Genomic DNA, 24,917 nt, shown 5'->3' with positions numbered 1-24,917 from the left:
TGCGCTTAGTAACGCTTCAGGGCTCGTGGAGGGAGGGTGTACGTGTGTGTGTCTCTGTGTGTGGCTGTGTAGGTGAGAGACAGGAAAGGGAGGATGCTGTCTTGGGGACGTCTTGAAAATATTTGATTCTCCTACGTGACCTTCTATCATGATGAAGAAAAGGTAGATATTATTATTATTATGTTGTTGTTGTTGTAGAAGTAGTAGTGGTAGTAGTAGTAATAGTAGTAGTAGTAGTAGTAGTAGTATGCTTATTACGAATGGTTACTACTACTACTACTATTACAACTACTACTACTACTACTACTACTACTACTACTACTACTACTACTACTACTACTACTACTACTTCTACTATTACCACTATAGGGGTTGCATGGTTATTTATAGTTTTAAGTGAGAGAGAGAGAGAGAGAGAGAGAGAGAGAGAATGTCTTTTACTTTATTTCAAAAACAATGTTATATAATTTTTATGTTTAAGAGAGAGAGAGAGAGAGTATAAGTGTTTGATTGGAACCTAAATTCGCAAATATTGTCTACAGAGAGAGAGAGAGTATAAGTGTTTGATTGGAACCTAAATTCATAAATATTGTCTACAGAGAGAGAGAGTATAACTGTTTGTTTGGAACCTAAATTCATAAATATTGTCTACAGAGAGAGAGAGAGAGTATAACTGTTTGTTTGGAACCTAAATTCGCAAATTTTGTATACAGAGAGAGAGAGAGAGAGAGAGAGAGAGTATAACTGTTTGTTTGGAACCTAAATTCGCAAATATTGTCTACAGAGAGAGAGAGTATAACTGTTTGTTTGGAACCTAAATTGCAAATATTGTCTACAGAGAGAGAGAGAGAGAGAGAGTGATTCAGTCTCTCTCTCTCTCTCTCTCTCTCTCTCTCTCTCTCTCTCTCTCTCATGAAAGGAAGAGGATTAAATATATCATAAAGAAATTAGTTAGAGATTTAGAAGAACTTTTGTATAGAAGATGTGTGTGTGTGTGTGTGTGTGTGTGTGTGTGTGTGTGTGTGTGTGTGTGTGTGTGTGTGTTAAGAATGACCCTACACACACACACACACACACACGCACACACACGAAATAATAATAAAAATGTAATAAAACTGATTCACTCTCCAAATAACATTCATCAAATTACATAAAAATAAATAATAATAATAATAATAATAATAATAATAATAATAATAATAATAATAATAATAATAATAATAATAATAACAGTTAGACAGAAAATGAACGAACTAGACATCTTAGAGTGTGTGTATGTGTGTGTGTGTGTGTGTGTGTGTGTGTGTGTGTGTGTGTGTGTGTTCAGGTGTGCGTGTCTTGCAAGCTCCACAGATGTGTTCTACATGAGACAAGTGTAGTATTTTAATGTGTTTCATTCATGTGTGTTTTGGGTGTGTAAATAGGAGAAAGCGAGCAATGGGTCTCTCTCTCTCTCTCTCTCTCTCTCTCTCTCTCTCTCTCTCTCTCTCTCTCCACGCTAAGGACATCGCTAAATTAGGTGTGTAACGTTGGGCGACAAAGATGACCTCCTCCTTGGCAACAAACCCTTCGACGAGAGGCTCCCAACTCTTAATTAAGGGATCGTCTCCTGAAAAATGTCGCCTCCGAGGAAAACTGATCGAATGTTTCAAAATCCTGAATGGTTTTACGAATGACACGTTCCGGACGAAATATTATGGCACAGAACTTATAAGTGTTAACGAATAAATTTAAACTGCACCGTTGTTTTCTTCACCAACGTTGTATATTGTGCGAGAATGGAATAAACTTCCCCGCCTTCAGTGGTCCAGTGCAACACGAGTAATTCATTTAAAAACAAGCTCGACCGACACCTCCTTCAACTTGATATTCACTAAAGTCGAAATGCAGTCTTTTTGGCACTAAATATTAAATTTAATATATTTTCACTCACTATCTGGGCCGGGGACGAAGTATTCGCATCCGGTATTCGTCCTCAGATACATCCAAATACCTTATAAGGGCGTGTTCATTTTGTAATAGTTATTGATAGGAATCAAAGTATTCTCATTCGTATTCGAATACAAGGGAAAAGTATTCGTGTTCTGCGAATGATCTGACGAATTATTGTCATAAATATCAGCCGTACGTTGTAAGTTGTGAGGTGGTCAGTGTGTGCCTGCACTGAACACGGGCAGGACACTGCTGCTGTGACTCACGGCCGGTCGTGTTACCGTTGCATAACCTGAGAACACCGACACACACAGGTAATTACGTCAAGAAGGTATTTTTCAATGGAAAGTATTCATGAATGTATTCATGAATACGTTCAAGAAGTATTTGTATTTGTATTAGAATTAAAACCATTTCAGTGAATTCGTATTCGTATTCGTAACTATTCGTTGGAGTATTCGTATTCGTTGGAATTTGAAGTATTCGTATTCGATTACACATCTCTTGTATACCCTACAACTCGATCTGCTCTGAACATATGCATGGGGTCTGTGTGGTTTGAATATCTTTGTAAACATCTCTGCCCACCTCCCCCGCCTCTACAACACACTGCACACACACACACACACACACACGCGGGGTGGTTACTGTCCCTCTTTGAGCAAGGGGTGATCAGGCTCTCTCTCGCTAGCATAAGTAATAGCTAAGTCTCCCTTCACCTCCTCCATTTTCTCTCACCGTGTTGTGTCCTGTGGCGGTGACTCATCATCACGTGCAGCCAAACCTTCGTAAAATATTGAACTTCCGGCCACGTACGCGCTAATATAAGTTGATAGGGACGTAATAGTTCATAAACACCACAAAATATATAGATAGTCCCGCCTGAAGGGTGTGATTAGAGGTGGATGTGACGAAACGCGCGTAAAAAGAGATTAGATAGCGGGGCCGGATGCCAAGACCGAGACCAAATGAGGTACAGCAAGAGCAAGAGCAAGGGTTTGTTATGTTCCAACACGCTGACTCGCTCCCTAAGAGACCACAAACCCTTCAAAAAACATCATTTCCTCTTATAAACACGCAATTTAACCATATTTCAAACCTTAAAAATAATATAAACTAATAAATAATCAACTAAAACCTCAAATAAAAGCTTACCGAAGGCTAAACCATGGAAAAACGGGATATACGGAGATAGTCCTCTTTGGCAATAACACGCATTTGGACTTCAATAGGAACCCCACAACTGACACAAAACGAATAAATAGGGAAATTAAACCCAAATATCCACAAACAAACCGTTGCATGAGGATAAAACAGGGAAAATAAAGGATAAACAGCAGTCGAGGCTCAGTCGTGGTTCCATCTGCCTGCTGTGTGCCTTCTGCTGCCGCTGCTCCGCCTGCTGCTGAAGATGGTGGGTCACGGGGCGGCATGGGGCACGGGGCACGGGGCAGGGAGGGTGACAGCCGTGTGTGGTGGGCGGCAGGAAGGGGCGGGAGACGTGTGAGCTGGATTAGGGGTCGTTTTTTTTTCCGCCCTCACCTGTGCCCCGCCTGCTGCTGAAGATGGTGGGGCACGGGGCACGGGGCAGGGCGCGGGGCAGGGAGGGTGACAGCCGTGTGTGATGGGCAGCAGGAAGGGGCGGGGGACGGGTGAGCTGGTTAAGGGTCGGTTTTTTCCGCTCTCACCTGCCCCCGCCCCGCCCCGCCCCGCCCCGCACGACCCTGCTGGGGCGTGCGTGTTCCCCGTGGTGTTACTTTGTATGTGTGTGTGTGTGTGTGTGTGTGTGTGTGTGTGTGTGTTGCCTCACAGATACAAGAATGTTAAAGTTGGCAAAAGTGTTCCTCGCACAGTGCTGGGAAAAAAGAGCACAAATGTCTGAATAAGTGAATATAAGTGGCTTTATTTCAGGTTGGATAATAACATAACACTGAAAAGGATTAAGGTGTGGGAATAAGAAAAGGGAGGAACGAGAGGAGGAGGAGGACCCAAGAAGCGATACAAAGCATTACAGGTCAAAAGAAGCAGAAGAAGAAGGCCGACAACTTTGCACTGTTTTTTTTTTTCTGTACAATAATTTCCTTGAGTGACCAAAAGGAGGTAAAGATTTGTTTTATTAATGTTGCTCAAACTTGGACAAGAACATTTATATTCTGGGTATTTTTGATGTTGCTTATCATGGAGGAAGTATTTTTCAGCGCAAATAACTAAATGATGGACTTTTCAATGGCTTTTGTGGACCCGCCGCCGCAGCCGCAAAATAGCTCACAGAGAGGTTCAACTTGGGGGACCCGTTGGAAATTGGGTTTTGGGTGGGGGAGCGTATTTAAACTACTCTAACCGAACTTTACATATATAAAAATTTGATTTAAAAAGCGTTTCCATGATTGTTGAATGGCTTTGCCCCCCTCAACCCCCCTCCTGTGCCCCCCTGGACCCTCCCACATATATATGCAAGTTATTTCTGCTAGGAGGTATTTCCGGCTGGACCATCACCTCAGTCACCGCCAGAGGAGGCGACGCTTTCATGAATATTATCCCCTATTTTCAACAATAAAAAAATAGTCCTTGAATTTGATTTAAAAAGCGTTTCCATGATTGTTGAACGTTTGTAGAAAAGATATATGAAGAGCTAGTGAGGTTACATAAAGCAAAGCCCCTCCTGTGATGTTGGTTAGGTCTGGTTAGATGGAGATGAGGAAGCACAACCCCCTTCTGGCAAAGATCGGTGTTATTAAAATGCTGATATCTTGTATTCTGCTGCCCTCGATGTCTTCTGCTGCCCAGGACACCTCAGGAAGGAGTGCACAGACCAAAACAAGGGCGTAGATTACCAGTGTGTGTGGAAACCCATGCAGCAGTGGGGAGCGTACCAGTAGTAGTCCACGGCTCACAAGAGTTAAAATACAATAGGCTCATACCTGTGACACCCATTAGAGGTAGCAAACAACAGGTGTATACATGAACCTCCTAACCCTCCTGTCTCTACATTTGGTTGCATTGGGCTAGTCCACTGCCTGAACCACACTGGTCAGCACACATATCATGGCTATTTGCACACTTGTCCTGACCTCTACACTCCTGTCCGTGTCTTTCTGGGAGGCTTGAAGGTTGGTGCAAGACATGGAACAACAGAAGAACAGGTGCTTAACCCAGTAGCAGCGATGGGTCAAATTTGTGGCTTTACTGTGTAGCAGCGACGGGTCAAATTTGTGGCTTTACTGTGTAGCAGCGACGGGCCAAATTTGTGCCATGATATAAACCCCCAAAAATAGATGATACATAATCTGATCACAAATGCTTCGATATATATTATGAAATGGTTTGTGTGAGGGATGATTTTTTCTCATTTTTCTCGCTTGGAGGGACCATTAAGAAACACGATCCCCGCTGCTACCAGGTTAGATAAGAAATATTGGGACATTAATAAAACCAATCTTGACCCATTTTTCATACTTTATTTAACTCTAACTGTACATAGTTGTCACTTGTTGCTATTACTTCAATGTTTTGTCTCATAGTCACGGATAGTCATAGTAGTAGTAGTAGCAGTAGTAGTAGATAAAAAAACAATCATATAGTTATATTTTTATTTTTATTTCTTCATAATATAAAAAAATATATATTGTGCGTTTCATCAATGTTTTTTTATTTCTATTTTGTTCTTCTTTTTCTTTGTCTTATTCTTCTCTGTTTTTTTTCATTCTTACACTGCTCTCTCTCTATCTATCTATCTATGTATCTCTCTTCTCTAATGCTCAAGAGAATGATGGGAGGAGGAGGAGGAGGAGGAGAAGAAGAAGGAGTGAGAGAGAGAGGAGAAGGAGGGAAGGAATACATTAAAAGATGTGTCCAGAAAAGGAGGAAAAGGGAAAGGGAGGAGGAGTAAGAGAGAGAGAGAGAGAGAGAGAGAGAGGAGTGCATTAAAAGATGTGTCCAGAAAAGAAGGAAAAAGGAATAGAATGGGAAGTAAGGAAATGGAGGAGGAGGAGGAGTAAGAGAGAGAGAGAGAGAGAGAGAGAGAGAGAGAAAAAAAAAACTTGGTATCCTTGTCTGGGTATAAATTTCTCCTACTTATTTTTTTTGTATTTATTTATTATTATTATTATTATTATTATTATTATTATTATTATTATTATTATTATTATTATTATTATTATTGTTTTTATTTTACACTGACCATCCGGCTGTAGAACTGGATGCCTACACTTACCCCCCCCCCCCCACTCACCCCCCCCCCATTCAGTCATCCACCTTCATCCACTTTCACCCAATCCACCTATCCACCCTTCTGCCATTACCCAGTTACCTGTATACTATCATCCAATCACCCGTCAATCCACCTCTGACCCACTCACCCACCCCACCATAACCCCACTCATCCACCTTCATCCACCCGATCCACTCACCCACCTCACACAATCACTCATCCACCCACCCACCCTTTTATCCTCACCCTCTCACCCACTCCCTCCCTTTTACAATCATCCGGTCACCCACCCCACTCATCCACCCATATTCCAATACATTCAACTACAGTATTTGTATTCTAATTATTTATATTATACATTTATATATATTTTTTTCTTTCAATCACTTGGGAAAATTAATCATACTCTCCCTAAAGTCTTTCCCCTAACTCCCTAAACTCCTTCCCTAAACAGAATCCAACTCCCTTTAACAGAATCCAACCCCTATTAAGAGGATCTAACTCCCTCAATGTGTGTGTCTGCAGGTTCTGACACTCCCTCCCTAAAACTCTTTAAACAGAATCCAACTCCCTTTAACAGAATCCAACCCCTATTAAGAGGATCTAACTCCCTCAATGTGTGTGTCTCTGCAGGTTCTGACACTCCCTCCCTAAAACTCCTTAAACAGAATCCAACTCCCTTTAACAGAATCCAACTCCCTATAACAGAATCCAACTCTCTATAACAGGATCTAACTCCCTCTATGTGTGTCTCTACAGGTTCCAACACTCCCCTAAAACTCCCTAAACAGAATCCAACTCCCTTTAACAGAATCCAACTCTCTATAACAGGATCTAACTCCCTCTATGTGTGTCTCTACAGGTTCCAACACTCCCCTAAAACTCCCTAAACAGAATCCAACTCCCTTTAACAGAATCCAACTCTCTATAACAGGATCTAACTCCCTCTGTGTGTGTCTCTACAGGTTCCAACACTCCCCTAAAACTCCTTAATCAGAATCCGACTCCCTTTAACAGAATCCAACTCCTATAACAGGATCTCTATGTGTCTCTACAGGTTAACACCTAAAAAACCCTAAAAAACAGAATCCACTCTTTAACAGAATCCAACTCTTTAACAGATCTACAGGTTCCAACACTCCCCTAAAGCTCCCTAAACATAATCCAACTCCCTTTAACAGAATCCAACTCTCTATAACAAGATCTAACTCCCTCTATGTGTGTCTCTACAGGTTCCAACACACCCCTAAAACTCCCTAAACAGAATCCAACTCCTTTTAACAGAATCCAACTCTCTATAACAGGATCTAACTCCCTCTATGTGTGTCTCTACAGGTTCCAACACTCCCCTAAAATTCCTTAAACAGAATCCAACTCCCTTTAACAGAATCCAACTCTCTATAACAGGATCTAACTCCCTCTATGTGTCTCTCTACAGGTTCCAACACTCCCCTAAAACTCCCTAAACAGAATCCAACTCCCTTTAACAGAATCCAACTCTCTATAACAGGATCTAACTCCCTCTATGTGTCTCTACAGGTTCCAACACTCCCCTAAAACTCCTTAAACAGAATCCAACTCCCTTTAACAGAATCCAACTCTCTATAACAGGATCTAACTCCCCCTATGTGTCTCTCTACAGGTTCCGACACTCCCCGAGCAGCGCGGAGATGGAAACTAAACCTTTGACTCGCCATGGAGCAATGAACAGTAATCCACTGAGTCGCCACCCCAACTACCAGGCCCTGAGTCAGCCCTCGCACACCACCGTGAGTCAGCGAGTCAGTGTGTGCGTGTGTGTGTGTGTGTGTGTGTGTGTGTGTAGAATAGTGAGTGAGTCAGTCAGTCAGTCAGGTTCTAATATAGTCAATCAGCCAGTCAGTCAGGTTCTAATATAGTCAATCAGTCAGTCAGTCAGTCAGGTTCTAATATAGTCAGTCAGTCAATCAGTCAGTCAGTCAGGTTCTAATCCCATATAAAAATCACAAAGAATCAATCCCCTTATATTCAGGATCCAACCCCCTTTAGACAGGATCAGAACCCCTTTCAAATAGAATCCAACACCCCTTCACCTCTTCGACCCCTCTGTAGGACCCAACACCCCACCAAACAGTATCCAACCCCCCTCAAACAGGATCCAACCCCCTTCAAACAGGATCAGAACCCCTTCACACAGGATCCAACCCCCTTTAACCCCCTCTCCTCCATGCCCCCTTAGGTCCCCAGTGGGTCGCCCCAAGAGAGGGAGGAGGACTGCATACTGGAGAGCCCCGTGCATTACGAGGACATGGAGGAGCCCGGACCTGCCCACCAGAGTAAGTGCGGGGCGGGGCGGGGGTATCGGGTCATTTATTTCCTATTTTTATTTTTTGTCATATTTTTTTTTCTTCTTCTTTGTTTATGGGGTGAGGAGGGGAAGGGGGGGGTGGCTGTATGGGGGGGAGGGGTCATTCATTTAATTAATTTCTCTTGCTATTATTATTATTATTATTATTATTATTATTATTATTATTTGTTCTAACGCTTCCTGCGCCTGACTAACACAATTTTTATTATTATTATTATTATTATTATTATTATTATTATTATTATTCATTTTATTTTTGTTTCTCATTTTTCTCGATCTTTTTTTTTCTCTCTCTCTCTCTCTCTCTCTCTCTCTCTCTCTCTCTCTCTCTCTCTCTCTCTCTCTCTCTCTCTCTCTCTCTCTCTCTCTCTCTCTCTCTCTCTCTCTCTCTCTCTCTCTCTCTCTCTCTCTCTCTCTTGTTTTCTATTATTATTATTATTATGTTATTGTTTTCATTTCCTTTAGTTTTTTTTTAGTTTCCCATAAATAGCAACGTTTTCTTCAACGGGTCAGATGCGGAAATTCTGTCCACCTTTCTTTATATTATTTTACGTAACCTAATCTTACCTTACTCAATTTCACCTTCTTTTCCCTTATTTTTTTTAGCTTCCCGTAATTAGTAACGTTTTCTTCAGTGGGTTGGACTCGGAAATTCTGTAGTTTTCTTAAGTTTCCCGTAAATAGCAACGTTTTCTTCAGTGGGTCAGACTCGGAAATTCTGTAGTTTTCTTAAGTTTCCCGTAAATAGCAACGTTTTCTTTGATGGGTCGGACTCGGAAATTCTGTACTTTTCTTTAGTTTCCCGTAAATAGCAACGTTTTCTTCAGTTTCCCGTAAATAGCAACGTTTTCTTCAGTGGGTCGGACTTGGAAATTCTGTAGTTTTCTTAAGTTTCCCGTAAATAGCAACGTTTTCTGTGATGGGTCGGACTCGGAAATTCTGGTCGCATTACTTCACATTTTTTCACCTAATCTAATCTTACCTTAATTTACCTTAATCAACCACAAGCTATTTATTTATGTATTATTTTAGGTTTATTTCGACTAGTAATATCTTTTCAGTATCTCATAATATTAACGTCTCATTATTATTATTATTATTATTACTGTAAGTCTCATTCTTTCACTAACTTCAAATACATACGTCCTGACTCCTTATATTATCTATACTAGTGCAAGATGTCTGTTTTTAATTATTATTCTGCTATAGTCTTGATGTATGTGTATGTCTGACTTATCATTTATTTTTAGTAGCGTAAGATGTCTGTCTGTTTGTATATTCCTCCTATGTGTCTGTCCCCTCGCCCCCCCTCTTTGTCCTGTAGAGATAGCCCGCACCTCTGTTACTGTAGTTAGATAGCTAGGCGGATCGCACATCGACGCAACCAAGGGCATGAAAATGATCGCACGCAACTGGTCGGTTGTCTTGAGGTCCCCATGTTGGAGGTTTCATGCAGTTGGTTGGGCCGGTGTGCAAGCTTGGTATTAAAAGACACTATTGCTTCTCACATTAACAACTTCTCAAGGTTAAAGATGGGGTCAGTCGAGTTCTAATGAGAGTTTCCTTAGGTTCACGGTACAGAGGAAGGGTCAAACTTACACCAGGGTCATAAAACTACTCCTGGAAATGCCCACAACTCCTACGAAAGCCTGGTCAAATGTGTGTTTCTTAGGTTCACGGTACAGAGGAAGGGTCAAACTAACACCAGGGCCGTAAAACTACTCCTGGAAATGCCCACGACTCCTCAAAGCCTGGACAAATGTGTGTTTCTTAGGTTCATGGTACAGAGGAAGGGTCAAACTAACACCAGGGTCATAAAACTACTCCTGGAAATGCCCACGACTCCTACGAAAGCCTGGTCAAATGTGTGTTTCTTAGGTTCATGGTACAGAGGAAGGGTCAAACTAACACCAGGGTCATAAAACTACTCCTGGAAATGCCCACGACTCCTACGAAAGCCTTGTCAAATATGTGTTTCTTAGGTTCACGGTACAGAGGAAGGGTCAAACTAACACCAGGGTCATAAATCTACTCCTGGAAATGCCCACGACTCTCTGAAAGCCTTGTCAAATGTGTGTTTCTTAGGTTCACGGTACAGAGGAAGGGTCAAACTAACACCAGGGTCATAAAACTACTCCTGGAAATGCCCACGACTCCTACGAAAGCCTGGTCAAATGTGTGTTTCTTAGGTTCACGGTACAGAGGAAGGGTCAAACTAACACCAGGGTCATAAAACTACTCCTGGAATGCCCGACTCCTACGAAAGCCTGGTCAAATGTGTGTTTCTTAGGTTCACGGTACAGAGGAAGGGTCAAACTAACACCAGGGTCATAAAACTACTCCTGGAAATGCCCACGACTCCTACGAAAGCCTGGTCAAATGTGTGTTTCTTAGGTTCACGGTACAGAGGAAGGGTCAAACTAACACCAGGGTCATAAAACTACTCCTGGAAATGCCCACGACTCCTACGAAAGCCTGGTCAAATGTGTGTTTCTTAGGTTCATGGTACAGAGGAAGGGTCAAACTAACACCAGGGTCATAAAACTACTCCTGGAAATGCCCACGACTCCTACGAAAGCCTGGTCAAATGTGTGTTTCTTAGGTTCACGGTACAGAAGAAGGGTCAAACTAACACCAGGGTCATAAAACTACTCCTGGAAATGCCCACAACTCCTACGAAAGCCTTGTCAAATATGTGTTCTTGGGCGACGAAATGTCTTATTAACACGACTCTTAGTGTTTCTGAAGGTAGTTAGTTGTTCCTGAGGTAGTCTTGTACCCCCACATGCACACACACACATACATACCCAGGGAAAGTTTTGGCTGGTGTTCTCTGTTCTCTCCTCTCTCATGCGCATTTACCTCGCTGGCATTCACGAGCCCAGCACAACATTGCCAGATTAACGCACTCAGAGCCTTGTTTTTACTGGTTTCTGAGCCGTAGCTATTCCCAAAAACCACCAATAATTAACTATTTTATCGATAACTATATACAAAGGCAGTTATTGTGGTCGAGGAGGTAGTTTTGGGGTCGGAAATCGGCGAACGTAGGAGGCTGAGTACGACAGTCTGGCACGTTGGTCCAGCATGCGATCAGGCCGTGGGTGAATGAGATACATACCCCAGGGAGTATGTAGTTGATTCTCCTTCCACTCCCTACATCAGTAATATATTTGAAGGTAAAGGGAGAAGTCGGATTTATTTTGCATTTTAACTATATATTGAACCACATACAAAACTGTGTGTGACGAAACTGAACTTTTTGATGTATAAGTTTTTGTCTACGAGCAGAAATTGACCTTAATCGTATAAGTTTTTGTCTACGAGCAGAAATTGGACCTTAATCGTTTAAGTTTTTGTCTACGAGCAGAAATTGGACCTTAATTGTATAAGTTTTTGCCTATGAGCAGAAATTGGACCTTAATCGTATAAGTTTTTGTCTATGAGCAGAAATTGGACCTTAATCGTATAAGTTTTTGTCTACGAGCAGAAATTGGACCTTAATCGTATAAGTTTTTGTCTATGAGCAGAAATTGGACCTTAATCGTATAAGTTTTTGTCTACGAGCAGAAATTGGACCTTAATCGTATAAGTTTTTGTCTATGAGCAGAAATTGGACCTTAATCATAAGTATAAGCTTTTGCCTATGAGCAGAAATTGGACCTTTAATCATAAGCTTTGAACTCAGAGCAAATAATTGAACTTAAGCTAATAACTCAGTGCAGAAATTGAGCTTCTGAACTCAGCATATAATTGAACTTAAGCTTTTTACTCAGTGCAGAAATTGGACTTTTAAACACAAGCTTTGAACTCAGAACATATAATTGATCTTAAGCTTATAACTCAGTGCAGAAATCGAACTTTTACACACAAGCTTTGAACTCAGAGCATAAAATCAAACTTAAGCTTATAACTCAGTGCAGAAATCGAACTTTTAAACACAAACTTTGAACTCAGAGCATATAATCAAACCTCAGACTTATAACTCAAAGCAGAAATCGAACTTTTTAAGCCCAATCTTTTAACTACGAGCATAAAAAAGCTTCCTAACTCATTCAGAAAACCTCATAAACTAAAATCAATCTATCCCTTCTTTGTCCCTATTAAAATCTATTGGATGGCAACTCCTGGTGGTAGAAGGGAGTGTGTGTGTGTGTGTGTGTGTGTGTGTGTGTTAGGCCTATAGAGGTTATCATCTCAGTTTAATCTCCCGGTCTGTGTTCATCTCTGTGTCATCCTCCTCTGGGTATTTACACAAGTTATCTGACTGGTCCTATCTCTACCTGACCTTACCTTACCTTACCTTACCATACCTCACTGGTCTGTCTCTCTACCTTGCCTTGCCTTACCTTACCTTACCATCCTTTCCCTTCTCTTTCCTTCCCTTTCTTTCCCTTCTCTTCCTTTCCTTTCCCTTCCCTTTCTTTCCCTTCTCTTCCTTTCCCTTCCCTTCCCTTCCCATCCCTTCTCTTTCCTTCCCTTCCCTTCCTTTCCCTTCCCTTCCCATCCCTTCTCTTTCCTTCCCTTCTCTTTCCTTTCCTTTCTTTCCCTTCTCTTCTCTTCTCTTCTCTCCCCTTCCTTTCCTTTCCCTTCCCTTCCCTTCCCATCCCTTCTCTTTCCTTCCCTTTCTATTTCCTTCCTTTCCCTTCTCTTCCCATCCATTCCATTCCATTCCCATACTGTACCTTCCCTTCCTTTCCCTTCTCTTCCCTTCACATCCCTTCCCTTCCCTTTCCCTTCTCTTTCCTTCCCTTCCTTCCATTCCATTCCTTTCTCATCCCTTCCCTTCCCTTCCATTCTCTTCCCTTCCCTTTCCCTCCCTTCCCTTCCCTTCACATCCCTTCCCTTCCTTTCACTTCCCTCTCTTTCCCTTCCCTTCCCTTCCCTTCTCTCTCCTTCCCATCCCTTATCTTTCCTTCCCTTCCTTTCCCTTCCCTTACCTCATCTTACCTTATCTTAACAAGTATGTGTAGTACCTGTGTGTGTGTGTGTGTGTGTGTGTGTGTGTGTGTGCGCGCATGTTTCTCTTCTGTGTAAGTATTTAGAAATAGATATAATTTTATTTTTTTCAGCATTAATATTTATTTTTTTATTTCTCTCTCTCTCTCTCTCTCTCTCTCTCTCTCTCTCTCTCTCTCTCTCTCTCTCTCTCTCTCTCTCGCTCTTTTTTTTCTTCCTCCATATCCTTATCCAAATCTCCTCCTCCTCCTCCTCCTCCTCCTCCTCCTCCTCCTCCTCCTCCTCCTCCTCCTCCTCCCACTAGGTTATGTCTCCTTTGCGGGCGGTTCGGGTAAGTGTGTAGAAGAGGAGGAGGAGGAGGAAGAGAAGGAAGAAGAGGAGGAGGAAGGGTTACATGTCTTCATTTCCTCCTCCTCCTCCTCCTCCTCCTCCATTTTTTGTTTCTTTCCTCTTCTCTTCTTTCTCTCTCCCTCCTCCTCCTCCTCTTATGTTTGTTCGTAAGTTTGTGCATGGGTTGTTATGTAATAGATGTATGTTGGTTAGTGCGTTGGTGTCCCTCTTCCTCCTCTTCCTCCTCCTCCTCCTCTTGTTTTCTTGCTTGTCTTTGCTTGTGCATGGCTAATTATTATTATTATTATTATTATTATTATTATTATTATTATTATTGTTGTTGTTGTAATAGTAGTAGTAGTAGTAGTAGTAGTGGTGGTGGTGGTAGAAGTAGTAGTAGTAGTAGTAGTAACTTGGGAGAGAGAGAGAGAGAGAGAGAGAGAGAGAGCACTTATATCACTAGGCCAAATAATAATAATAATAATAATAATAATAAATAAACTTACATACCTATATATATATACTCAGGTAATTCAGTTTTTCTTTATATATGTAATTATTTTCTTTTTCTTTTTTTTCTTTTTTCTTGTGGGTTTAAAAAGTTTATATTGATTAACCAAATTTTTCTTTTTTCTCAGTTAATTTGTTTGTTTATGTCTGATTTGGTTTCTCTCTCTCTCTCTCTCTCTCTCTCTCTCTCTCTCTCTCTCTCTCTCTCTCTCTCTCTCTCTCTCTCTCTCTCTCTCTCTCTCTCTCTCTCTCTCTCTCTCTCTCTCTCTCTCTCTCTCTCTCTCTCTCTCTCTCTCTCTCTCTCTCTCTCGGTATGATTATGTTATGTTATGGGAATGATTCACCACCACCATCACCACCACCACCACCATCACCACCCCTACCACCATCACCACCCCTACCACCCCTACCCACTACCACCCCATTTATATTATTTTTCCTTTTAATATTATATAAAAGTTAATGGCTTTCAATATGTTTTCCCTTCTTTTTGATATACATGTAAACATTGATATTATTGTCCATTGTCGAGTCTCGTGCAAATATTTCTGGTTCATGAGTGTTTTACCCGTCACCCTTGTCATCACCATCACCACCACCATCACCACCACCACCAGTACCATTAAACACACACACACACAAAAAAACCTAACCCAACTTACCCAACATAACCTAACTTAACCTAATGTAACCTTATATAACCTAACTTAACCTAATGTAACCTAATATAACCTAACTTAACCTAATGTAACCTTATATAACCTAACTTAACCTAATGTAACCTAATATAACCTAACTTAACCTAATCTAACCCAACATAACCTAACTTAACCTAATCTAACCTAACTTAACCTTATCTAGTCTTACCTAACTTAACCTAACTTGACATGACCTAACCTACAGTACTACCACCATCTCTACTACTACTACTACTACTACTACTACTATTACCACCCCCACCATTATATATACACACACACACACACACACACACACACACACACATATATAAAAACTTACCTGACTAACTTAACCTAATCTAACCAAATGTAACCTAACTTAACCTAACCTAACTTAATCTAACCTAACTTAATCTCACCTAATCTAATCTAACTTAACCCAACCTAACCTAACCTACTTCCACTACAACTACTACTACTACTACTACTACTATTATACAACTGATATTATACATGCACACACAAAAAAATGACATCCTCCAACACTCACCCAAAACACAACCATCACCACCACCACCAACAACAGCCTCGTATCTCACCAACCATACCAAACCTAACCTAACCAAAGCCTCTCTCTTCCCCACCCAACCCGACTGAACCCCCAACCCCAACCAGGCACCAACAACTCCTCCGCTGCAAACCTGACCGCCATGGAGTCCGAGGAGCAGGAGTTCCAGGGCATCGGCCAGTATGACGACTTTCACACCACGGACTGGCAGCGCGATATAGCCCGGGACCGCATGAGACACCGGTATATCGCCAAGAAGAAGGAGGAGAGCATTTGGGACTGGGTCAAGAGTGGTCACGATGCTTGGTCTGGGTGGCTGTGTGTGTTCCTCGTGGGCGTCATTGCTGGTGAGTGGAGGGGGGGTTGAGAGGGTAGGGTGGCTAGCTTAGGGAGGGGTTAAGGGAAGGGTGGTTAGGTTAGGGAGGGCTGGGAGGGGTTAAGGATAGGGTGGCTAGCTTAGGGAGGGGTTAAGGGAAGGGTGGCTAGGTTAGGGGGGGGTTGAGAGGGGTTAAGGAAAGGGTGGTTAGGATAGGGAGGGTTGGGAGGGGTTAAGGAAAGGGTGGTTAGCTTAGGGAGGGTTGAGAGGGGTTAAGGAAAGGGTGGTTAGCTTAGGGAGGGTTGAGAGGGGTTAAGGAAAGGGTGGTTAGCTTAGGGAGGGTTGAGAGGGGTTAAGGAAAAGGTGGTTAGGTCAGGGAGGGTTGGGAGGGGGTTATGGAGGGGTGTTGAAGGTGTTTGGGAGGGGCGAACGTAAGGGTGGTTAAGTTTGGGGAGGTCTGGAGGCAGTGTGTGTGTGTGTATTGGGGGGTGTAGGGGTGTGTGGATGGGTGGGAAGGTCTGGGGCTATGTTCGGGAAAGTCTGAGTAAAAGATTGAGAAAGGTTGTGTGGGGGGTGTAGGGAGAAGTTAGAGTGTGTTAAAGGGTATAGTGTGTGTGTTAACCCCCCCTACCCCCTCTCACAGGTGCGGTCGCGGGAATGATCGACATTGGGGCCAGCTGGATGTCGGATCTCCGTTTCGGCATATGTCCGCAGAAGTTTTGGTTCAATCAGGAACAATGCTGTTGGTCATCTAATGAAACCATCCATGGATACGACAACTGCTCCAGCGTACGTGTCTTGGCGCCCTCTTCAATCCCTTATACTCCGATGCATAGTGTCCGATCCTCCGTAAAGGGTGTTGGATTCCTTGTATAGGGTGTTGGGTGGGTTTGATGGGGTTTATAGGGGATTGGGTACTGCTTGTTGGGGGAGGGGAGGGTAAGGGTGTCGGGGGTAGTGTTGGATCCTTTCTGGTGGAGTTTGCGCTTGTGGTGTTGAGATTCATTAGATTTTAGGTTAAGTTCATGATCCTCTTCCTCCTCCTCCTCCTCCTTCTTCTTCTTCCTCCTCCTCTCTTCCTCCTCCTCCTCCTGTTCCATCTTCTTTCTCTCTCTGCACCTCCTCCTCCTCCTCTTCCTCTCTTCCTCCTCCTCCTCGACCTCCTTGTTCTTAATTTTTTTTTATTCCTCTTCCTCCTCCTCCTCCTCCTCCTCCTCTTCTTCTTCCATCTCCTCCTCCTCCTCCTCTGCTTACATCTTCTTTCCTCTCCTCCTCCTCCTTCTCCTTCCTCTTCTTACCTAATTTCTCTCCCTCACATCTTTCCTCCTCCTCCTCTTCTTCCTCTTCCTCCACCATTTCTCTCCTCTTCTCTTCCCTTCCACCACCTCCACTTTCCCTACCTCCTCCATCTCCCCTCATTATCACCACAACAAGCCCCTCCTCCTCCTCCACCACCACCACTAACCCCCCTCCCCCCTTCCCCCCCCAGTTCTTCCTGTGGCCGGAGGTGTTCGGAAACTCCCCCGATGGAGCTGGCGGCTTCATCATCTCCTACATCTTCTACATCCTCTGGTCGCTGCTCTTCGCATCCCTCGCCGCATCCCTGGTCATGATGTTCGCACCCTACGCATGTGGCTCTGGTATCCCTGAGGTGCGTACGGGGGGGGTGCGGTAGGGGGTGAGGGAGGGAGGGGAGATGTGTAAATTCCAACCCTATAGCATCCTTATTCTTTCAAGTATACGGGATCAAATGTTTAGTTTCCAACCCTTTTAAAATGTATAGATTCCAAGACTCCTAAGCATCCTCCCCATCCTTTCAAGTATAGGGGATCAAATGTATAGGTTCCAACTCCTTTCAATGCCTGCCCATCCAAAATTATAGAAGATCCAACCCCCTTAACCCTGCTCAGAATCAATCCTGTTTACAAGTAGAGGAGACTGTATAGAGGTTCGGATTCCCTTAACTTAACCCTCCTTAGTTAGCAATAGGATCCAGCCCCTTAACCCTGCCCAGAGTCAATCCTTTTTATAAATAGAGGAGACTGTAACTTGATCGTCCTTAATTAGCAATAGGATCGAACCCCCTAACCGTGCCCATCCTTCCAGATCAAGACCATTCTGAGTGGCTTCATCATCCGCGGGTACCTGGGCAAGTGGACCCTGCTGATCAAGTCCCTGGGCATGATCCTGGCTGTGTCCGCTGGGCTGTCCCTGGGCAAGGAGGGGCCGCTGGTGCACGTGGCCTGCTGCATAGGTAACATTCTGGCGTACCTGTTCCCTAAGTACGGCAAGAACGAGGCTAAGAAGAGGGAGATCCTGTCTGCGGCGGCGGCGGTGGGCGTGTCCGTGGCCTTTGGGGCGCCTATCGGAGGTGTGCTCTTCAGCCTGGAGGAAGCGTCATACTACTTCCCGCTCAAAACACTCTGGCGGTCGTTTTTCGCGGCTCTGGTGGCGGCTTTTGTCCTCCGCTCCATCAACCCCTTCGGCAATGAGCACCTTGTCCTCTTCTATGTCGAGTACAACAAGCCGTGGATCTTCATTGAGCTGGTGCCGTTCATCCTCCTCGGTGTCATTGGGGTGAGTCGGGAACGTGGGTTGGGGTGATTGGGGAAAGGGGTAAGATGTGGGTTATGGGTGTGTAAGGCTGTGTGTTTACTCTCTACCGAATTTTCAACCATGTTTCGATGATATTCCAGGCAGTGTCAACCGGTTTTGTCCTATATATACTTTTTTTCAACCAAAATCAACCCAAAAAAACAAGGACTCTCAACCGGTGTCATTAACCAATCAACCAATTTCAACCACTAAGTAGCTACATTCAACCAATTTTATCCACTATATATCCTTTCTCAACCAATATTAACCACAAAAAACAAGCATTCGCAACCAGTGTCATTAACCAACCAACCAATTTCAACCACTAATTCGCTATATTCAACCAGTTTTATCCACTATATATCCTTTTTCAACCAGCATCAACCACAGAACAAGCACTTACAACCATTGTCATTAACCAACCAACCAACCAATTTCGATCTTACAAAGTAGCTACATTCAACCAATTTCAACCACTAAATAGCTATATTCAACCAATTTCAACCACTAAGTTGCTACATTCAACCAATTTCAACCATGAAGTAGCTATATTCAACCAATTTTGACCACTAGGTAGCTACATTCAACCAATTTCAACCACTAAGTAGCTATATTCAACCAATTTCAACCACTAAGTAGCTACATTCAACCAATTTCAACCACTAAGTAGCTACATTCAACCAATTTCAACCACTAAGTAGCTACATTCAACCAATTTCAACCACTAAGTAGCTATATTCAACCAATTTCAACCACTAAGTAGCTATATTCAACCAATTTCAACCACTAAGCAGCTATATTCAACCAATTTCAACCACTAAGTAGCTATATTCAACCAATTTCAACCACTAAGTAGCTATATTCAACCAATTTCAACCACTAAGTAGCTATATTCAACCAATTTCAACCACTAAGTAGCTACATTCAACCAATTTCAACCACTAAGTAGCTATATTCAACCAATTTCAACCACTAAGCAGCTATATTCAACCAATTTCAACCACTACGTAGCTACAGTCAACCAATTTCAACCACTAAGTAGCTACATTCAACCAATTTCAACCACTAAGTAGCTACATTCAACCAATTTCAACCACTAAGTAGCTACATTCAACCAATTTCAACCACTAAGTAGCTATATTCAACCAATTTCAACCACTACATAGCTACAGTCAACCAATTTCAACCCTACACATAAAACCAATTTTCAACCACTAAAAAGTATATTATCAAGCAATTTTCCACTAAGTAGCTACATTCAACCAATTTCAACCACTAAGTAGCTATATTCAACCAATTTCAACCACTACATAGCTACATTCAACCAATTTCAACCACTAAGTAGCTACATTCAACCAATTTCAACCACTAAGTCGCTACATTCAACCAATTTTCCCCACTGACATTCCGTTCGCTCTCCTTCTCACCCCATCTCTCTCTCCTCGACACCCCTCTCACCCCTTGTCTCCTCCACAGGGCATCATCGGCACCCTCTTCATCAAATTCAACATTCGCTGGTGTCGTTACCGCAAGACATCGCTGCTTGGACAGTACCCTAGGCTGGAGGTCCTGGCCGTCACCCTGATCACCGCCTTCATTGCCTACCCCAACCCTTACACTCGCATGAATACCTCCAACCTGATCTACCTACTCTTCTCGCAGTGTGGCGTGGCGAACAGCGATATTTTGTGGTAGGTATGAGGGAGGTTGTCAGGGATGGTGTGTGTGTGGTATGGGCGGGCATTATCTCGAACCATGATAGCATTTTTCCTTTCCCTCCCATCTGTCTCTCTCTCTCTCCCGATCACAGCGATATGTTGTGGTAGGTGTGGTGGGGGAGGTTGTAAGGAAATTGTGGAAGGGGTGGGCATTCTCTCTCTCTCTCTGTTTTATGGATGACCTCTGACATTTCATTATCTCTTCCCATTTCATCTTTTTTTCTTTCTCTCCCATCTCTCTCGATACCCTACGCCCCTGTCCACCCAGCTGTGAATGGGTACCAGGTATTAATCGGGGGTTGTGTCCCGTCTCCTGTTCCCTTCTATAATTCCTTCCCCTTCTGTCTCTCTCCGGCATATGACCACAGATGTCGCGCCGACTAAACCAAACTTTCCAACTTTATCCCATCTCTCTCGCACTCCACTCACACCCCTCTCTCTCTCTCTCTCCCGATCACAGTGACTACCAGCGTAACTTCACCAGCGCAAACACGGCCATCGAAATCGCAGCGGCCGGTCCCGGGGTGCTTAAGGCTGTGTGGTTGCTGTCCCTCGCCCTCATCTTCAAGTGCGTGGTTACCGTGTTCACATTCGGGATTAAGGTACCTTGTGGGCTGTTTATCCCCTCGCTGGCCATGGGCGCCATCATCGGGAGACTGGTGGGGATCGGCATGGAGCAGCTTGCATATTATAACCAGGAGTGGGCAGTGTTTGCGGGGGAGTGCAGCACCGGGGAGAACTGCATCACGCCCGGGCTATACGCGATGGTGGGTGCGGCGGCTGTGCTTGGCGGAGTTACCAGGATGACAGGTGGGTGAATGGGTGACTCTCTCTCTCAATCTCGCACTAACTCTTTCTCCTTACCTGACAGTCTCTCCCTTACTCCCCTCTCTCTCTCTCTCTCCACTCTTTCAATCTCACACTAACTCTCCCTTCCTCCTCTCTCTCTCTTTCTCCCTCTCGCTCAACTCTCAATCTCACACTAACTCTCCCATGCAGACCCTCCCTTCCTCCCCTCTCCCCCTCCCTCACACCCCGACTCACCCTCCTTCCCTCCCCCACAGTATCCCTCGTGGTCATCATGTTCGAGCTGACCGGCGGGGTACGCTACATCGTCCCACTGATGGCTGCAGTGATGGCCAGCAAGTGGATAGGCGACGCTTTCGGCAAGGAGGGGATCTACGACGCGCACATCATTCTCAACGGCTACCCCTTCCTAGACTCAAAGGAGGAGTTCAGCCACACCACCCTGGCCCATGACGTGATGCGGCCCGGGAAGAACGAGTCATTCTTCGTCATAACGCAGGACAGCATGACCCTGGAGGACGTGGAACAGCTGCTTCGGGAGACGGACCATAATGGCTTCCCTGTGGTGGTGAGCCGACAGTCGCAATACCTGGTCGGGTTCGTCGCCAGGAGGGACCTCAACATTGCCATAAGTGAGTGTGGGGGAGAGGGAGAGAGGGAGAGGGAGAAGGAGGTTATATATGGAGAGGGAGAGAAGCAGAAAGGGAGAGAGAGAAAAAGGAGGGAGAGGGGGTGAGGTTGGATGTGTGTTTAAGTGTGAGGGAGGGAGAGAGGGAGGGTAATTTAGGGTGAGAGAGAGATGTATATGTAACAATAGACTAGCTAGCATTGCACACATATACACACACACACACACACACACACACACACACACACACACACACACATATATATAAACACACACTCATACTCTAATATCACCCCCCTCCCCTTCCTACCCCCACCCCCGCACCCCCAGGCCAGGCCAAGAAGAACACTGAGGGGATCGTCGGCGAGTCCCTGGTTCTCTTCACATCCTCGGTCCCGTCGCCGTGGCTCGGACCTCCGCCGCTTCGCCTCCGCAAGATCCTGGACCTCGCGCCGATCACCATCACCGACCAGACCCCAATGGAGACCGTGGTGGACATGTTCCGTAAGCTGGGGCTCCGGCAGACACTCGTAACGCATAACGGGTGAGTGACGGGGCCGTGACGGGTGATATGGGTGTATGAAGGGGGGGTAAGGTAAGGTTGTTAGTGGGTAATTGGGGGGTTAATGGGTTGAGTGAAAGGGGGATATGTGATGGGTTTGTGTGTTAATGAGTAAGGGGTTTGTCTAATAGGTAATGAGTGTGTTAATGAGTGAGTTAACAGCTGGTCTCTCACACACACACATACATTCTCTCTCTCCAATATTATCTTTTACTTCCTTTCTTTAATATACTTTCCTACTCTCTCACTCACTCACTCACTCACTCACTCACTCTAATAAAACCATCTTACACTCTTTTCATTCATATTTCTTTCTAATATTTTTTACTCTCTTGTACACACACACACACACACACACACACACACACACACACACACACACACACACACACTCCCTCTCCCTGTCTCTCCTTCTCTCTCTATCTCAACTCTCTCTCCCTCCCTCTCCTTTCCTCTCCTCTCTCTCCATCCCTTTCTCTCAACTCTTCTCTCTCCCTCCTTCTCACAACTCTTCTCTCTCCCTCCCTCTCCTTCTCCCTCCTTCTCCCTCCCTCTCACCTCTCCTCTCTCCCTCCCTCTCAGCCGCCTCCTTGGGATCATCACCAAGAAAGACGTTCTCCGCCACATCAAGTTCTTGGAGAGTGAAGACCCAGAGTCCGTTCTCTTCAACTGAGCAGCCGCACCATAGCCACATCACCACCACCACCACCACAGCCAGCCAGCCCCATGAAGCCAGGCCACTACCACACCACGATACTACCACAGCCATACCTAGGGACAGCCAGCCGCAGCCCTAGCCAAGCCTAGTGACATCGCCATATTGTCACAGTCAGCTGGCCACATCCCTAGCCAGACTACCACATACCTACAGCCAGCCCCATGAAGCCAGACCACTACCACAGCCATACCCAGGGATAGCCGCAGCCCTAACCGAACACACTGACACCGCCATATTGTCAGTCAGCCACATCTCTAGCCAGACTACCACCACTACTGCTACCACAGTCAGCCACATCCCCAGTCAGACCACCACTGCTACTACAATATGTCACACCCAGACCCAACCAGACCACCGACACCATAGCCACATCTCTATCATACCCACAACCAGATCCCTAAGCCAGACCACTACTACTACTACTACCATAGCCACACCCAGACTCTACCACTACCATACAACCACACCAGCCAGACCTACAGCCTCAACCACATCCCAAGCCAGACTTCCAAAGCCACACTACTACCACACCATATGTCGAATTCCCTCAAAAAATATGGTTGGTTGAGTGTTTGTTATGACCACATCTTGTCACACCACCACAGTCACACCTCAGTCATACCCACAGTGAGCCACATCCCTGAATCAGACCACTAAGCCAGACCACCACCACTACCATACCTATAGACAACCACATCTCCAGAAATCAAACTACCACCCAGCCACATCACTAAACCAGTTCCAGCCACACCACCACCTCTACCACATGTCGGATGCCCCCATAAAAAGCTGGTTGGGGGTTTATATAGCCACACCCAGAGCTGTGAAGCCACATCCTCAGAGCAGGTTAGCCACATCTCATGACCAAAAAAGATAGTTCTGGGTTTAAATATTGACACCTAGCCACATCACAGTCCAGAAATCCAGTTTGAAGTTGAATTTAACCACACCCAGCCACACTCAAAGACCTCAAACCACATCTTCAGAGCAGTTTAGCCACATCACAGTTCATAAGGTCAGTGTTAAGCCACATTTCAAGCCACACTGATTAACTTAACCACATCCAGAGCTCAAGACTGTATACTTATGACCTACTAACCACATCACAAGCCCAAAACAGCCACATCTCAGAACTGAAAAGCCAGATATGATTTAGTGGAAGTGTGTCATATCATGAGCCACACCCAGACTCTTGAAACCATATACTCAAAAGACATCAGCCACATCCCAAGCTCAAAATAGCCACATCTTAGTCCCGGAAAGCCAGATATTTGTATGTGCCACATCTTGAGCCACACCCAGACCGGTGACCACATACTCAGTGCACAATAACCACATATCAGACCCGAAAACCCAGATATTTGCCGGTGTCACATCCCAAGCCACACTTATAACTGTGACCACATACTTTAAAGATATATTCAAGCTCTCCCTCATCCAGGCCACACCCCTAGACCCCAGCCCTCCACTAACCACTCCTCCCCATGACCACATCCCTGTCCTGACCACCATGACCTCCCTTCTCCTCCTCACCCCCTAACCACATCCCTATACCCTCCTTCACCCCTCTCCCTCCCCCTCTCATCCTGACCACATCCCTAGCCCCTCCCTCACCCTTCTCCCTCTTCCATCATGACCACATCCCTAAACCCTCCTTCACCCCTCCCTCTCCTGACCACATCCCTAGCCCTCCTTCACCCCTCCCCCCTTCCCTCCTGACCACATCCCAAGTCCCTCCTTCACCCCCACCCCCCTCCAATCCTGACCACATCCCTAGGCAGCTCAGTTTCCCTTGTAATGAGAGGTGTGGCTCAAGGGTGTGGTCAGGGTGTGGCTTAGTATAAAAAGAGAAGGTAATATTTTAATGATAATTATATAGAGAATTATTTATTTATGGGTAGGGTGAAAATTTATTATTATTATTATTATTATTATTATTATTTTGGGAACTCTAATGCTGCTAACCAATTACCTCATTGATAATAATAATAATGATAATTGTCAAATGGTGTAATTATATCAAACTTAAGTAGAAAT

General features: G+C 44.5%; 1 protein-coding gene and 1 long non-coding RNA gene across 10 annotated transcripts in view; both read left to right on the top strand.

Annotated features, from left to right (window-relative positions):
• The window catches only part of LOC127006371 (H(+)/Cl(-) exchange transporter 4-like), a 25,551-nt gene continuing 634 nt past the window's right edge, over positions 1-24,917 (top strand). The window contains exons 1-13 of one of the 6 annotated variants that reach the window (XM_050876284.1): positions 1-162; positions 7,785-7,911; positions 8,361-8,457; positions 13,753-13,779; positions 15,644-15,883; positions 16,496-16,641; positions 17,342-17,503; positions 17,959-18,429; positions 19,924-20,138; positions 20,626-20,975; positions 21,230-21,604; positions 21,931-22,144; positions 22,745-24,917. The exon at positions 22,745-24,917 is cut by the window's right edge and continues 634 nt beyond it. In XM_050876284.1, the coding sequence (XP_050732241.1) occupies positions 149-162; positions 7,785-7,911; positions 8,361-8,457; positions 13,753-13,779; positions 15,644-15,883; positions 16,496-16,641; positions 17,342-17,503; positions 17,959-18,429; positions 19,924-20,138; positions 20,626-20,975; positions 21,230-21,604; positions 21,931-22,144; positions 22,745-22,835 (2,529 nt within the window). In that variant the 5' untranslated portion in view covers positions 1-148 and the 3' untranslated portion in view covers positions 22,836-24,917. Of the gene's footprint in view, positions 163-2,181; positions 2,247-3,190; positions 3,347-3,481; positions 3,501-4,009; positions 4,033-7,784; positions 7,912-8,360; positions 8,458-13,752; positions 13,780-15,643; positions 15,884-16,495; positions 16,642-17,341; positions 17,504-17,958; positions 18,430-19,923; positions 20,139-20,625; positions 20,976-21,229; positions 21,605-21,930; positions 22,145-22,744 lie in introns of those variants that run through there. The other 5 variants (XM_050876287.1, XM_050876286.1, XM_050876288.1 and 2 more) reach the window with 5 other exon arrangements.
• LOC127006372 (uncharacterized) lies at positions 8,883-10,910 on the top strand. 4 transcript variants are annotated; one of them, XR_007759521.1, is made up of 4 exons: positions 8,883-10,161; positions 10,264-10,471; positions 10,575-10,678; positions 10,780-10,906. It is a non-coding gene; the product is annotated as an uncharacterized LOC127006372 (long non-coding RNA). The 4 variants fall into 4 exon arrangements; XR_007759522.1 differs by having other exon boundaries at positions 8,884-10,161; positions 10,264-10,367; XR_007759523.1 differs by lacking the exon at positions 10,575-10,678 and having other exon boundaries at positions 8,884-10,161; positions 10,780-10,910.

The sequence above is a fragment of the Eriocheir sinensis genome, chromosome 32 (assembly GCF_024679095.1).
Source record: "Eriocheir sinensis breed Jianghai 21 chromosome 32, ASM2467909v1, whole genome shotgun sequence".
Taxonomy (NCBI): Eukaryota; Metazoa; Arthropoda; class Malacostraca; order Decapoda; family Varunidae; genus Eriocheir; species Eriocheir sinensis.
This window is presented reverse-complemented; position numbering and strand designations above follow the sequence as displayed.